The 17368-nt window shown below is 37.7% G+C and overlaps 1 protein-coding gene across 5 annotated transcripts in view; it reads right to left on the reverse strand.

Annotated features, from left to right (window-relative positions):
* Positions 1 to 17368, reverse strand: part of GABRB1 (gamma-aminobutyric acid type A receptor subunit beta1) — a 439900-nt gene that overhangs the window by 20786 nt on the left and 401746 nt on the right. For all 5 annotated transcript variants that reach the window (XM_035293755.3, XM_054253375.2, XM_035293756.3 and 2 more), the window contains 2 exons: positions 2493 to 2630; positions 2235 to 2387 (listed from right to left, as the gene is read on the reverse strand). In XM_035293755.3, the coding sequence (XP_035149646.1) occupies positions 2235 to 2387; positions 2493 to 2630 (291 nt within the window). The remainder of the gene's footprint in view (positions 1 to 2234; positions 2388 to 2492; positions 2631 to 17368) is intronic.

Raw genomic sequence — 17368 nt, forward strand, 5'->3', positions numbered from 1 at the left:
TTCCTAAATCTGTCTTTGTGACACTAATCCCTATAGCAGCTCTACCAAATTGAGAGCTGGTGAATAGTTTGAGATCTACTTCATTCCATGAATCTGCAGGATACCCAAGTTCAGTATTGCATTGGAAAATAATTGTCATTCATAGCAAAACATAACCAAAAGAAGAAACATGAGAAGTTTCATAATTTGTGTTAAGTACTTGATGTATGTATATTTTACATTTATTGTAGTCTTGTTGCTTCGTTATTTCAAATATTCTCTATTTTCTTGGTTCTAGAACCTAAGACGAATTAGTTCCCTGATGTCAAAAAACAACTTCTTAAAAAATTGATCTTGAATTTGTTGAAGAAGTTTGACTGTAAGCTCTAAAAGGCAGATTTTGTTTTATTTACTTTGTTAAATGTCGCATTCTTAGTGGCATAATGTTTGTGTGGCTGTATAGTAAATATTTTGTGTTGCTGATGGTGATGATGAAGTCACAATTGTGAAAAGCAAGAGTGAAAAGGAAGTTGGAATCTAGTGTAGATATTTGTGCTGCAATACTAAGATTATACATTTGTATGGTGTTGAACAGTTTTAACACTTGCAGTTATAAATTATCCTTATATGGCTATCATAACAACCTGAAAATGATAGGGAGTGTATATTATTCTCATTTTATAACTGGGTAAACAGAAATTCTGAGATTAGTTATTTTGTTTTAGGTTACCCAGCTAGGGTCAAAAGAGCACAGTGATGTTCCACAATAGCATTTAAAATAAGCAACGAGATGAAAAGGCATAATCTAAAATTTGATAGCAACTCTTAAAAATAAAGTCAGAAAGTGTGAAATGGATAGTAAAGACCAAGGAAAACTTCCAAAGGGAATGGAAGGTAGCAAACTGAAATGAAGGGAAAAAATCGTTTTGCCTTCATTTGCTAATCAGATTATTCTAGACGTATATTCCCAGTTTTCTGACTATTCAACTTTTAGAAGAGCAGATAAAGTAGGAGGTCAGGACTACCATACAAAAAATTAAAGTGGTTCAGATCAGTAATAAATTCTACTGTGCTGGACTGACATAAGATGACATAACGAGTGGTCTTTCTTACTTCTTTGAAAAAAACCCTTAAATTTCACCTAATATAACTCTAGCTAATGTGCTTCACAGAAATAAATGAGTCACTTACAAAATCACCAATTGCATTTCTTCTTCTGCTCCTTGCTTTACATTTTTAAGCAAAAAGTGTTAGTAAATGAATGCCATTTTAAATTATGTGTGTTTTAAAGTATCTCAGGTTTTACAGTCCAAGGAATAGCTTAAACAAGCACCTTTATACGCTGACACCTTTAATATCTCCAGTCAAAATAGTGTTAGCTTTGAGGATAGAAGAGTAAAGAGAATCAAAATTCGTAAACTTACTAGTTATTATTCTCTGCTGTGGACATCATCCACTGTTTTTTCCTAAGTGTAGCATGTAGACATAACAACATTCATGTTCAAGTAGTATGTGCAGATACATATTATGATACTATTATTTGTTTGCTTTGTTTAATCTTAGACTGTTCAAAGATTGATAAGGGGCTGAAAACACATTCTAACCTTCCAAGGAATCCTTAAAGTCTCAAATATAGCCTTTCAGCTTTCAGCAATTACTTAACCAAGGCAGGATTAGTTCTAAATTTTGTTCCCCCAAGAAGGAAATCATCATTATTCTGTCTTGACCGTAGATTATTAATGAAGCTGATGAATTGTCTGTGCCTTATTCAAGTGTAATAAGTTCCATTTAAGGGAGACTCAGCTTAATATGATTTAATTTTAGTATTTAAAGGATAGTATTTCTCAGCAACTGACAGCTTGTTAGTCACAAGGTTTAGCATTCCCTAAATTCATTTGAAAATAGTGCATTGTATATGTTCTTCACTTTTAAAAGTAGGGATTAAAGGGGAAGTCATCCCTAAGTTAGCAAAAGTTAGTGTATTGAGAATTTAAAAATTTATTCCATGAGACACTTAAGTAGCGCTAGACATATTCCAAGATTTTTGTTTGTTTTGGTAAATTGCTAAAAAGACAGTACATTATAGTATAGTCATTGTAGATATGCATACACTTAGATGTTTTATATTCAGGGACTCTTATGGTAATCTAATTCTTTGGCTTGCTGTAAGAGAGCCCTTGCCTATAATTCCTGATATTGGTTATTTGTTTGAAAGTAAAACCTGTTAGCTCTCTGCAGTGCTGCAAATACATTACCTAGTGCAACTCTGGCTGCAGATGCATCATAGTTGATCCAGAAAGACACCCAGGACAGAATTGTAATCAGTGTAGAAGGCATGTAGGTTTGCAAAATGAAGTAGCCAATGTTTCTCTTTAGGCGAAAACTTAGTGACAGTCGTGGATATGCTCCTGTGTTGAAAAACAAAAGACAAGTAATCAGACCATTATTTTTGGTTGGAATCATCTTCTTCCTTTCACAGCAACCCCAGTACATTTTGGGGGAAACATCCTCACCTGTTGTGAACTCCACCTTCTTAGACACCATCTTGTAGTCAACAATAGAAAACTGAGGAAGCTCAATCTTATTAACACCAGTGACTGCCCCCTCTCCTCCATTCCAGTAAAACTCAATGTCATCAGTGGTATAGCCATCTGAAACCAAGAAACACAGCATGGTTAAATACAGTTCAGGAAATTATTTTGAAGACCACCTGGGAGCTAGAGGAAAAATTCCCAGCAAAAGAGTAGTAAGGTGGCATTGCTTTAAATTAGGGTGGTATGCAGGTCTCATGTGGAGTGCCATTTCTGAGGATTTGGTAGCAGCTGCATTGAGAAAATGGATGCATCTGGCTTCAGTGGACATGAGCTCTGGATCATTTAGGGAGATCTGATGTCGCTGCTGCAAATGTATTCTTATGGTGTCTACTAGTGTGGGTTCCTTGGCTAAACTGGAGGATGGCTGAATTCTAGGTGCCGGGACATGGCTTTGGCTATGTGCTATTTAACAACAATAATAACACAACAAGTAATAATAATCGGGCACATATTTGTTAAGAGGATAACAGAAAGTGTAAAGAAATAAACTGTAACGAAGGTCCAAATTTATATATAGCCATTACATGGTTAAGACATTTTAAAAAAATCTCTTTATTTTAGAAAATTTGGCCAGCTTCTATTCATATCCTTTGATTATAGCTAATATTATTATAGCTAATATATGGGTAAAGGTCTTAGGACTATATAAATTCTTGATAATGCTTTTTATATCTTTGTACTTATGAAAATGAGTTTTAGTTAATTTAGGGGAGTGTTTAGGGAACTGTAGATTGTAATAGAAGGGTCTGGCATCAGGTCTTGAGTATGAAGGCCCTGTGTTGATGGCCTAATCTCTTCCTCTTTCCACTCTGCTCCTACCTGGCAGTGGTCTAGCTGGTGGTCTTATTATGTATAAGAGTAACTTGCATAAAAGGAATGCATGGATATATTTCAAAATATAAAAATAGTTTAAGACATATTTTAAGACCATATTTTTTTCTTTCTACAAGCTACAGACAAAGAAGATCTTTCCAAATTCATTTTCTATTTGTGTTCACCTCAAATAAAAATTCATAAAATCTTTTTTCCATTAGAATTGCTAGGGCTAGTGTTTCAAAGGTAACTGTATAAAGCTCTTTGTAGCGGACATCATGCTGACCTACTTTTGATTAAAGTCAGTCATACCTTTTCAAGAGATAAAAACTAATATATTTGATATTTAGAAGTTTAATGCCAGGTGCCAAAGGGTCAACTTGTCCTTGCAAGAATGTAAGAAATTTTAAGCTACTCTTCCCCACTCCCCTCCCCACTTTTGAAAAGGAAAACAAAGCTGTCTTAACTTTACTGCTTTAAACTTTTCTAACTTCTCTTCAGAAAGTTCTTTTTTGAATTCTTATTATTGAACTCATTAAACTCACAACTGTTTTATATTTGTTACCATTTGCCGCTCTGTGAGGTTATTGTTTATTATAATATGCTTCAGTTTATTTTATTTCTCTTTCAATCATCTCCTTCTAGGTCTAGGAACTTGCCCTCTTTCCAAAGGGCAATCTTCCACATCCAGTAACCCATTCTACAATGACCCAAGTGTAGACACAGAAATAGAAGATACTTACTTCCAGATATAATCACCTGCGTCTGAAAGATGGATATTTTCTTTTCTATTGGACTTAGAATAACCTACATTGAACTAATGGACATATTGGGGATTTAAACCAAGTTTGGGTATGATTCTGTAATACTGATTCTCAATATCTCTTTGATAAATTGATAAAAACCTGCCAATAAAATCCACAGAAAAATATAGATAGATAAATAGATAGCTAGATAGAAATCAATGACAATTTCAGGAGATCATGGATCCCACTCATGGATTCTAGAATACTAGAATATGAAACTCCTTTCTACATTGAAATGGTTAGTGGCAATATGACAGCTAAGGTTCAACCAAGATTCCTTCCTTTCCAATTTCAATTCAACCATGGGTTACCTCTCCTAAGCCCAGCAGGAAGTAGTATCTGGGGAATGTGAGTTCTCTGCTCTGTCTGGATGCAGTGGACAATGGCATCACGGGATTTTTCCCCCCTTAACCGCTAGAGAGAACCTAGGGACTGGTGGCATAAGAGTCCTTGGGTGCGGATTAGAACAGTGGGATCAAAGAAGATAGCTGGGTGCAGGGGCTCTTGGGCCTACTAAAGAAGGAAGGGTGTTACCACTTGTGTGACTGGAGGAATTTCTGTCATTTCGGTGCTTTAAGGGGATGTGGGAAAGTTAAAAAGATTGGCTGGGAAATCACCATACTGTTTTCCATAGATGTTGTGCTAATTTACATTCCCACCAACAGAGCATAAACGTTTTCTTTTCACAACTTCTATTGTTTTTTGACTTTTTAAGTATACAATTCGATTTAGCAATCCCACTACTGGGTATCTACTCAAAGGAAAAGAAGTCAGTATATAAGGAAGACTGCATGCATACATTTATCACAACACAATTTACAATTGCAAATATATGGAGCAAACCGAATTGTCTACCAGCTGATGAATGTATAAGAAAAATGTGTCATATATACACCATGGAATACTACTCAACCATAAACAAGAACAAAATAATGTCTTTTGCAGCAACTTGGATGGAGCTGGAGGCCGTTATCCTATATGAAGTAACCCAGGAGCAGAAAACCAAATATTGCATGTTCTCATTCATAAGTGAGAGCAAAGCTATGGGTAAGGCAAAGGCATAGAGAGTGGTATAAGGAATGTTGGAGACTCCGAAGTGGGAGGCTGGGAGGGGGGTAAGAGATAAAAAAAAATCACAATTTCAGTAATGGATACACCAATAACCCAGACTTCACCACTACATAATTCATCCATGTAAGTAAAAACCCCTAAATCTATTGAAAAAAAAGAGAAGAAAAGGAAGGTTGGGTAACTGAAAGAGAAAGAGAAAGAGAGGGAGGGAGGGAGGGAGGGAGGGAGGGAGGGAGGGGGAGAGAGAGAGAGAGAGAGAGAGAGAGAGAGAGAGAGAGAGAGACACGCTACCTCCTGGTGGATCAGCAGGGGATGAGCCTGGAGCTCACCATGCTTTCCATCTAGAACTTTGTTTTCTTTTAAGGTGACCTGGCAGCTGGGCCCAAACCCCAAAGAATATGCAAGAAAAAAACAATGCATGCAAGGAACCCACTAGCTTCCAAGAAGGAAAACAAGCAGAACAACTAGATTAGGTGTCATCTAGTGAAAAGAACTGGGGAGGAAGTGAATAATAGCTTGAACTCTTCATTCCTCACTCTTGGTAAAAATACAGGAACACTTACAGTTTTATAATTAGAGCACTAACAACTTTTTATTCTAAAACTCAATTTTTTTTTTTTACTTTTTAAAAATGTTTTCTTATAGCACTTTATGATTATCCATATTTATCTTACATATCTATTTACATATCTATTTTCTTTTATATTAAGTTCTGGGGTTAATATACAAACTGTCTTAGATAAATTGAAGAGAAAATGGCCACTGATGAGGCCAAAATTTGTGGCTTGGAAGGCAATTTTATAGATATTTGGAAAGCATGAAGAAACTATAAAAGCTTTGAAGGACTCATCTAGGAGATCTACTATACAAATAGTAGGCATTTCTGAAAGAAGAGGGTTATATAGAGGAGGAGCCATAATAAACAAAAATAAAACACAAATTCCCCAGAGCTTACTAAAGAAGTAATTTTGCAGATTGGCAAGCTCATTATATCAGGTCATCCCAACATCATTCCTAAACTCCAAGGGTGTAATAACAGTCTTACAATCTTCCAGACAGAAAGTACAAGGTGTTTTAAAAGGAAAAAGTATTGAACTTCTCATACACAATGTGGAAAGAAAAGATTATAGAAGACATACACAGAACATCTAGAATATAAGCATAAAGGACAGCAACTCTGAGACCCAAAAATACTACTTGCTGCCAAAATGCCACTTCTTTCCAGAGAAGATATATAAAGATTCAGAGGAAATACCATCTGGATACCTGCTTGAGGAAACTCTTTACAGAAGACTCTAATCAAACAGTTAGAATCAGGACAGTTAAGGAAATCCACCTTAGAAACAGAAGAACTGTAAAGAATCATGACTACTTTACTCAATTACATGCAAATCAATTTGAAAATGTGGATGGAATGGATAATTTTCTCAGAAGAAAGCATTTTTAAAGCCCAAATCAGGAGGCACAGAAAATCAAAACAGCTTGATTTCATCCTTACAAACAAACAAATATTTAAGAACTGATAATTCTATTGCTACTTAAACAGTTTCAAAGCATAGGCTAAGAATGAAAATTTCTAAATTATTTTTATAAAGTAAGCAGAACACATTAGCAAATAAAATCCAGCAGTGCTTGAAATAATAAAGAATAATCAATATGGTTTATTCTAAGTTTCAAATTAGAAAATCTAGTGATATACTTCATTATAATAACAAATCTAAGGAGAAAGAAACCCATGTGTTTATACAGATACTGAAATGGCATTTGATAACTTTCAACACCAGTTCTATCTTTTAACAAAGCAATATTATTCAATAAATATGAGAAGGTATTTCCTTAACCTGGTAAGATATATCTTTCTTGGTCCCAACGCCAGCATTTACTGAAAACAGAAAAACATTCCTGTGAAAGGTAAGAAGAAGATGAGAGTGTCTACTACCATTGTTATTATTTAACATTGTTCTGCAAATACTAACCAAGACATTAGACAACAGAAAGAAAGTTGAGGCATGGAGTTGGAAAGCTGCTGGTTAAACTATCAGGATTTGCAAATTAGGCAATTGTGTATTCAATAAACTCCGAAGAATTAACTGAAGAGCTATTACAAATAGTAAGAATTTGGTAGGGTAATGGGGTATAAATTACTATACAGAAATTGATAACTTTAATATGTAAAACAATATCTTATAACATGTAATAGATGAAAAGGACCACTTAATAATAGAGACAAAGTTATCCAGTAATAAACTTGGTCAGAAATATGCAAAACATATATGAAGCAGCATTTAAAATACATTTTGAAGGGCATAAAAGAAGCCTTGAACAAATAAAAGGCATAGCATATTTTTGAATAGGAAAACTCAACATCCTAAGTTCACAATTTAATGTGATTGCCTCATATTACCAGTTGGATTTTTGTTTTGGGAACTAGACTAAATGACTCGAAAGTTAAAATAAACAAACCCAAGAAAACTCTAAAAAACAGTAGAAATAAGCCAGGTGTGGTGGGTTATATCTGTAATCCTGGCTCTTTGGGAGGTTGAGATGGGCAGATCACTTGAGGTCAGGAGTTCAAAACCAGCCTGGCCAACACGGTGAAACCCCTTCTCAACTAAAGATACAAAAAAATTAGCTGTGCAGGTGGCAGGACCCTGTAATCCCAGCTACTCAGGAGGCTGATGGAGGAGAATCGCTTGAACCCGGGAGGTAGAGGTTGCAGTGAGCCCAGATTGCACCACTGCACTCCAGCCTGGGCAACAGAGCAAGACTCTGTGCCCCACCCCAAAATAGTAGAAATAAGGGGCAACTAGCCCTACCAGGTAGTAAAACATTATACAACCTCATGAATTACAAGAGTGTGATCCCAGTGCCAGAAATGAAAGAAAGATCAATGGATCACAATAGAAAATTCAGCAGTAGTGCCAAATACTTAGGAAAATTTAGAATATAATAAAAGTGGTACCTCAAATAATTGGGAAAAAGATAGTTTAAGAAATCATGTTGGCCAAGGAATTACTTGAAAAATCAGTTTGGACACTTGTTTTATGCCATAAACTATTGTAAATCTCAAATTAATTATAGATCTATCTAGAAAATATAACTATCTTTATAATGCAAAAAAATGGGAGAATTTTTTTGTACTACTGGCATGAGTGAGGCCTTCCTAACTCTAACAAATAATTCATAAGTCATAAAAAATTAACACATTCAGCTACATTAAAAAAGTGTGGCAACAAAAATCTATAAACAGAATCAAAAGTAAGAGACAAAAATAATTGCAGCTCATAATTAAGACAAGGGTTGTTATTAATATATAAAAAGCTTCTACAAACAACAAAAAAGAAAATGACAAATAAACCTAATAAGAATATAGTATAAGGATATGAATGGAGAGTTTGTTGAAAAGGTAAAATTGTCCCAACTCAATTATAATCAGAGAAATGGAAATTAAAATTAAAACTCTATCAAGATACTCCTTTTTACCTTATAACTTGGAAAAAATCCATAAAGCAATAACATTTTGCTGAGCATGTGGGGATGCAGCTACTCTCATGTTGCTGATGAGGATATAATTTGTTATAACCCAAATGGAATGCAGTTTGCTTCAGCTATCAAAAGTATAAATGTATACATCCTTTCACCAAGCAACTCCTATTTTAAGAAATCATGAGGCTCACGCCTGTAATCCCAGCACTTTTGGAGGCCGAGGCAGGTGGATCACGAGGTCAAGAGATCGGGACCATCCTGGTCAACATGGTGAAACCCCGTCTCTACTAAAAATACAAAACATTAGCTGGGCATAGTGGTGCGTGCCTGTAATCCCAGCTACTCAGGAGGCTGAGGCAGGAGAATTGCCTGAACCCAGGAGGCGGAGGTTGCGGTGAGCCAAGATGGCGCCATTGCACTCTAGCCTGGGTAACAAGAGCGAAACTCCATCTCAAAAAAAAAGGAAATCATGGCTCTGGAATTACTGGAAAAAGTAGTTTGGACCAAACTTCAATGCCATAAACTACCGTAAATCTTAAATAAATTATAGATCTATCTAGAAAATATAACTATAAAAATTTCTAGATATTAACAAAGTAAATTTCTGCAAATTTCCTTCTAGAAATTTGTTTTATAGACTGAATTGCACAATTGTGAGGAATTTGTGTACAGGATTATTTATTAAAATACTGTTGTAATAGCAAAATATTTGAAATAATATAAATGTCCCCTGAGATAGTTTGGCTCTGTGTCCCCACCCAGATCTCATCTTGAATTATACTCTCATAATTCCTTCATGTTGTGGGAAGGACCCAGTAGGAGATAATTGAATAGGGTGGTTTCCCCCATACTGTTCTTTTGATAGTGAATAAGTCTTATGAGATCTGATGGTTTAATAAGGGGAAACTCATTTCCCTTGGCTCTCGTTCTCTCTCTCTTTGCCTGCTGCCATCCATGTAAGATGTAACTTGTTCCTCCTTGCCTTTTGCCATGGTGGTGAAGCTTTCCTGGCCATGTGGAACTGTAAGTCCAATTAACCCTCTTCCTTTTGTAAATGTCCTGGTATTGGGTATGCCTTTATCAGCAGTATGAAAATGGACTAATACATTCTTTAATAGAAGAGTGGTTAACTAAATTATAAATTATAGCACCTCAGTGCACTATTATAATGCCATAAAGAAGAACAAGGAAGTTCTTACATACAATATTAAAAACTCTCAAATATTTGTTTTTAATTAAAAAAAAGTCAAAGCTCAGAACAATAATTTTGCAACATGCTAACATGTGAGGAAAAAATATGGGAAAAACAAAAACATATTTGCATATACTTGTTTGAATACGAGAAAGTCAGGAGGGACAGACAGCAATGTAATAATTTCCTGTTGGGGGGCACTAGGAAGATGGATGATAAGGATGAAAGGGAAATTTTCATGCTAAACTTTTAACATATTTTGAGTTTTAAATCATGTGAGTAAATTAACAAAAAATTAAATTACAAAGAAGGAAATCCTAGCATCCTATGTATTTTCTACATGTGGGCAATGAGATTTCAAATACACACCTCCAGAAGATCTAGGATGGGGTTTATTAAGAAAAAAAAATTTATAAGCAGGGGGTGGTATGATTTGGCTCTGTGTCTCCACCCAAATCTCATCTCTAATTGTAATCCCCACCTCTGGGAGGAGGGGTGTGGTGGGAGGTGATTGGGTCACAGGGGTGGATTTTTCCCTTGCTATTCTCCTGTTAGTGAGTTTAAATGGGATCTGATGTTTTAAAAATATAGGTGTGGCACTTCCCCCTTTGCTCTCTCTCTTGCTTTCTCCTGCGGTACCATGGTAAGACGTGTTTGCTTACCTTTCTTTCACCTTCTACCATGATTGTAAGTTTCCTGAGGCCTCCCAGCCTCTGTATAGCCTCTTCATAAATTATCTAGTCTCAGGTAGTTCTTTATAGCAGTGTGAGAACAAACTAATACAGGGAGGTAATGGATCACCAATTATTTCCCAAATTCTCATGATCCCATGGCTTAGGCTCATCAGGTAGCCTGGGTACACTGTGGCCCATATTCAAGTTGAAAGGAATCCTGCCTTGCAATGCTGTACATTTTACATTTTTATTGTGTGGGGTAACCTTAGGAATTCGGCAGCTTGAACCAGCTTCTGTGTCTGTCAAGTTAACTCAGATCTGCTGAGTCTGCTCACTTCCAGGGAGGAGGAAATGAACTGCCAGCACCACCCGGACCTGTCTCTCCTCAGAGACATAAAGTTGCTTTTCTATCAAGTAACACAAAAATCAGATAAGTTAAAGAATTCACGATGCCCATGAGATAAAAACAAACCAATTGGCTTGGAAGAAGGGGAAATGCTAATGCCAAGACTGAGAGAAATTTCTCCCATGGACTTTTTTTTTTTAATGTGATGAAAAATGCCTCAGCAAAATCCATTCAGGAAGATGGCGTGAAAGGTGAATTTTTTCAGAAAGATAGATGGAATCAAAATAAGTGCAATTTAGTTTTAAAAAATCCTTTAAGGAGCCAAGACAATACAGTCCAAATTTAAAGCTCTCTTCTTGTCTGACTCATCTAGGCATGGATTTTAGTAGCGTATCTAATATCCTTTACCTACCTTTATATGGGGCTGGGGTGGTCTTTCATTTGGTCAGGTTCTGTTAAATGTCTCACATTTCACAAATGAATAACCTATTCTGAGCTAGTTACACATGGTTTTGCTTTGAGTTAGCAACATAGAATAATTATACTGAATATCTGTTAAGGAGGGAGTTGTAAACCAGTATCACCAGTATCCAGAGACTCTGGAGAGAAATACTATTTATAGATCAAAGCCTGAATAGGAACCATTGCTCTTGCCCCAATTAAAGGCTGTATTTGCCTACAGCTTTTGACTTCTTTATGCCTGTCATTAGTTTGTGATCCTGGGTGACCCATTTTCAGGAAGCCAGTAAAAAACAGGGCTGATGGAACACAGCTTTCACATTAGCTTCAGACTTGCCCATCAGTGATGTTGGTGTGCTCACGTTTCCTTCCTGAGTGCTCTAACATGATTTTTTTGCTGATTCTTCTCTGCCACTGACAACTTCTCTGGATTCAGTCTCTTATCTTTCTAGATATTCATCAGGATCTCTGATGAAGCACAGAACAATACTTCGTTCTTAGGTATGGCATCAAACATTCCTAATTCTCTAAATTGGCGAGCAAATCGATGGAAAATATACTAGACATTGCAATACACCTATTTGTAGTGCCTACTATGAATTGATCACTATCCTAGGCATGAGGGATATACAGGTGGTTAGACGTGGCCTTACTTTTCAGAATCTCATGGTCTAATGGCAGTCTGAGCAAACTATTGACCCAAGGGAGCAAACTTCTCAGAGGATTTGGCCTAACGCATAGAGCAGGACTGACTGGCAGAAGGAGTAACATATAGAGTAAATACCATATAAAGGGAATGACATAAAGGTTGGATAATGTCAATGGGAAATTGTAATTTAATTCATGAAATTTACCCAATAAGCAACTCAATTTTAGCAAGAAAACAAACTTTGGCAAAGTTGAATCCATACAAACACTACAAAATCCTCAGTAATTTCAGTATGCAAAGGAAAACCTGGGCCAAGAAGAGCAAAATAATTAGGTAGCCAGGATTGAGTGTAGGGAGAGCTGTAGGTAGAGAGCTGTAGGTAGACTCCTAGGGCCACTAGTCACAGATTTTCCTGCTTCTAATTGACTTTTACAAACTCCACTATACACATGCCTCGAAGAAAGCACAGAGCCATGTTGAATTTTACCTGGCTTATCTGTCTTTCCCCCACTAGGCTCTGAGCTTCTTGAGGTCAGGGACTGATTCTCATCATTTCTGCTTGCAGTCGAAAGACTGAAGTAGTAGATTCCAGGCTAAGCCACTAGCAGTGACTCCCAGAATTACAGTGCAGATTGGCCCTTCAACGGGACTGATCATCACAATCCGAAAGCTGGTAATCAGGTAGCTACAGCAACCACCTTGACTCCAGGACCACAGAAAGCTAAAACTAGAATTATTGGTTCCAGAGCCAACTATGAGGTATGATTTTGCACAGACAAAATGGATGTTTCAAACATGCCCTCTGACATGATTTGACTCTTTCTGTCCAGGAAACTAAATTATAGCTACAACTTCAGTTTCAAGAGAATCTGAGAAATGCAGTTAGCTTTCTCAAAAGAGGTTAGCATACATGCTAAACTATCTAGATATCTGCAACAGACACTGGATTGATATGCCTTCTTTCTCTTCTAGGGAAGAACTGTTTGGTCCAGTATTGTGATTGCCAGAGCTTTTCATTAAAACCTCTATTGTAACGCATGCCAGTCATTCAGTTGATATTTCTATGTTGCATAGCTCACTTTTTTTTTTTTTTTTTGAGATGGAGTTTCGCTCTTGTTACCCAGGCTGGAGTGCAATGGCCGAACTCGGCTCACCACAACTTCCGCCTCCTGGGTTCAGGCAATTCTCCTGCCTCAGCCTCCTGAGTAGCTGGGATTACAGGCACGCTTCCCCATGCCCAGCTAATTTTTTGTATTTTTAGTAGAGACGGGGTTTCACCATGTTGACCAGGATGGTCCCGATCTCTTGACCTCGTGATCCACCCGCCTCGGCCTCCCAAGTCTATGCTCTACTCTGTGCTGCTAGGGCTGGGCTTCCTGCCTCTCTGGCTTCATGTTAGATGCTTCCCTTAGGAAGAACTAGCTGAAGATTAGAAGGTGGAAGGGAGAAAGAAGCTTCCTGCTCCTGGCTCTTGCAGTGTGATAGTGCCTCAGTTTCTGGCAACTGCTGCCAGGGCAATTGAAGAAGAAGTCGACTCTCCTTTGGCACTGCCACAGAAAACTGGGACAATGTCTCTCATAGGATCACATCCGATTCAAACTCGTGCTGTTCTGCAGGGGTGTTAGCAGCCTCTGACGTCTTGCTTCTTTAGCACTCTTCTTCTGCTTTTTTAGCCCTTCCAACCTTTGTAACAAAGTCTCTGTTAAATTTCATTTTTAAAAAACCTTGAGTGGTTTCTGCTTCCCAGATAGGATTCAGTCAGTTACACAGTACTGAACATATGATGCAGAATATTTCAACTGTTTCTAGAGCTTTGTGTTTATCTCTACTCTTTTGTCTTCTTTATTACTCATTATAAGCTCTTTGAAAAAAAGGGCCTTCCTTTATTCATTTAAAAAAATCCCTGATGTCTAGAACAGATTCTGTTAGTAAAGGTTCAATACATATTTTTGAATAAATAAGTTAATACTGTCTGCTGCTTAGAGTTTTGAGTTTATGGTCCCAAACTGATAACCTGACAGAGGGACCTATCTGGTACATTCTTGAGCCCAATTCCCTGATGAAGACAATTCTTTTCACAGGGGCCTTACAGGCAAGTCTGGACACCAAGGAAATGGAAAAAGCTGCGTATTAATTTTAGGCTTACTGAGTTAACTAAGGTGACAGAAGTGATGGATTACAACCTCAAGCTGTTCTTTGAATTATAAGATCCTAGGTGAGAAACATGTAAGCACCAGTTAGTTGAGCGTCAACGATGGTTTGCTGTTTGGGGTTGAGGTGGAGAGAAGGATGAGTCACTACAGCATGTCACATTATCTCCCACTTCTGAAGAGCAGCAGAGCATATCAATACTACACAAAATAAAAAAGCTGGACTATGACTACTGATCAATGCAAATTTTAATAGTATTCAACAGTTTATACAGTCAGTGGTCTGGGTCTTTATTTCCAAGCTCGCAAGTACTTTGTTTAACTAAAACCAATTAGGCTTAGTATTCAAGGCACTGAGATAATTACAGATGATTGGGGGATGAGGGGAAAGAATGCCTACTTCTTTTCATTTCTTTTCTTCAAGATGGACTCTTGCTGTCTCCCAGGCTGGAGTGCAGTGGCATGATCTCAGCTCACTGCAACCTCTGCCTCCCAGGTTCAAGGTTAATGAAAAAAAAAAAAAAAAAAAAAAACTCTCCAGCCTCAGTCTCCTGAGTAGCTGGGATTATAGGAAAGTGCCATCATGCCTGGGTAATTTTTGTATTCTTAATAGAGACAGGGTTTCACCATGTTGGCCAGGCTGGTCTCAAACTCCTGCCTCGTGATCTGCCCTCCTCAGCTTCCCAAAGTGCTGGGATTACAGGCATGAGCCACCACACCTGGCCCACTTATTCTTTTTCAAGTAGAAGCTTGAGCTCTCATGGGAGCAATAATGGCAGTTAGATATAAAGGAAAGGATACTGGCCTTGAAATACACTATTGTTCAAAGGTTACATAAGAACATTTTGCCACAGAGAGAGCACATCAGTTTGCTCACACCTAAACAACCTATTTTACCAAAGGTTTTCCTTTATGAACCAGTGACTTCACACAGCGTCTCAGAGCTGAACGCTTGGATACTTAGGATGTTGTTTCTTAGCAACAATGACTATACAGAAGCTCTTGAAATTTCCTTTCAACCCCTGGGGACATCTTAGTGGTGCAAAAAGTACAGATACAATTAAGCTGATGTCAATGGGTAAAGATGCATGGAGTTAGTACAAATGTAGAAGTAAGTTCCTGGTATGTTAGTGTTCTTCTTTGGTACTTGAAACACTCTATTTTGGATGCTTTTTCTAATTTGGAAATAAAAATTATTCCCCACTTAACAGAGCTAGGGGGATGGTCTGGTCTTGTACTTAAATGTGTTTCAGATAATGCAGACAGACATTTAAGCTTCTAATCCATGGACGGGCAGAAGTAAGTCCATGTCCTGTTGTGGAGCGGTCGAAACCCAATCTCGGATTTCATGGTGTGGAACTTGATTGGCTTAGGCCAATCATTAAAATATCATTATCCTTACTGTGGTGATTGGCTCAGGGTTAGGCAACAATGCAGGTCTAAAACAATTATCCCATAGCAGTCCCTGGCCAAATTAGTTGCTTGGCAATGGGCATGTGATCCAAGTTGATCCAGTCCCAATGAAACCTAGGACTTTTCTTCAATAGTTGGAAGAAAGACAATTTCTTTTTCTCTTCTAGCTGTTTGCAAACAAGAATGCTGACTGGAGAGCGCCTGGTCCTTACAGGAGCCATTATGTTTCCTTCCTGTTTATATCACCTAATTAAAGTGTCCTAATCACACTGAAAATCAGCATTTCAACTGTTGTTAGAAAATGACCTGCTGAAAAAAGCATAGTGGTCTGCCACTCCCTAATTCCTCTGACTCTTCTCACATGAAAGGAGACATATTAGGAATTTATCAATAGCTTTGCTGTTGTAGCAGTGTAGATGTTGGGGATATTTGGAATTGTGCATCTTAGCCTCAGATAAGACAATCAACTGGGTTCAATTTTTCCAGTGGCTCCAGATCTGCTATAACAATTATTCAACTGGGGTCTGTTGGAGCGGGGGCAAGGGAGGGACAGCTCGGGGGTGGGGAGGTTGGGGAGGGATAACATGGGGAGAAATGCCAGATGTAGGTGACGGGGGGATGGAGGCAGCAAATTACATTGCCATGTGTGTACCCATGCAACAGTCCTGCATGATCTGCACATGTACTCCAGAAGGGGTACAATTAAAAAAAAAAACAATTTAAATAAAAAGAATAGAAAAAAAAATTCCAAAAGACTACTTTGGGTTCCTTTCTCATGAAACTTTGAAACTCCATGACACCCCAAGAAGCAGCAAATACTATGGAAGCTAGATTTTTAAAACATTCTCACAGTTAAAGGTAAAATGGAAAAACCCACTTAATGTTTCTGACAACCCACTGTTTGAGTGGCCATCCACTGCTTACAGATAGCCATGTCACTCTTTCCTCAGTCTACTCAGTAGTTAATTAGTTTTTTAGATAATTGTGAGAAAACATTTTAAATGCTCCATTTTCAAGAAATGATAAACCTAAGCACTGGCAGCCAGCCTGCTAACATAACAAACCTCACGGCTCATGCACTTAGAAGGTCACAATAAGTGAACAGAACATAGAGGAGGGTTCAGCCCATTAAAGGGAGGAAAGTTGCATTATTGGGAAATCAAAACTTAAGTGGAGAAGGGGATGGGGGATAACCTTATAAGGGGGATAATGAAACTTAGGTGACATTCAGGAATATTGTAACCCCACAGTACTCAACCAATGAAGAACTGAGGGAGAAAGAGACAAATTACCTGTTGTGACTTCCCAAGTATGCCTGCCCATCAAACACCCAATCTTGCAAAACCATTATTAAAAAGTCTCACTTTCACTGTTATTTGTGCCTCAAAGTCCATTCTTTGGGTTTGGACAGTTGAATGTGTTTCTGACAATAATCATTAGACAACATGTTCTGTAATAAGTAAAAATTCATCTTCTTAGAGAGTATCCACCATGACATCCTTGTCCACCCCTTGTTGTAATAGAAAACAAAGCCAATGCTTTTTTCAACGTAATAACACCTCCCATCTTTGAGAACACTTCCCACGCTCCCTTTCTTTTATTCTCTAGGCTCTGGTCATTCTCAGGATATGAAAGTCTTATGAACTTTTTTCTGCTCATAGTTTCCAGTTTGCTTATATGCCCCGTGGAGTATGCAGCTCCAAACTTAGGGGTAGCCATGCCTACCTTGTTTCTTT

This window comes from Callithrix jacchus, chromosome 3 (genome assembly GCF_049354715.1).
Source record: "Callithrix jacchus isolate 240 chromosome 3, calJac240_pri, whole genome shotgun sequence".
Taxonomy (NCBI): domain Eukaryota; kingdom Metazoa; phylum Chordata; class Mammalia; order Primates; family Cebidae; genus Callithrix; species Callithrix jacchus.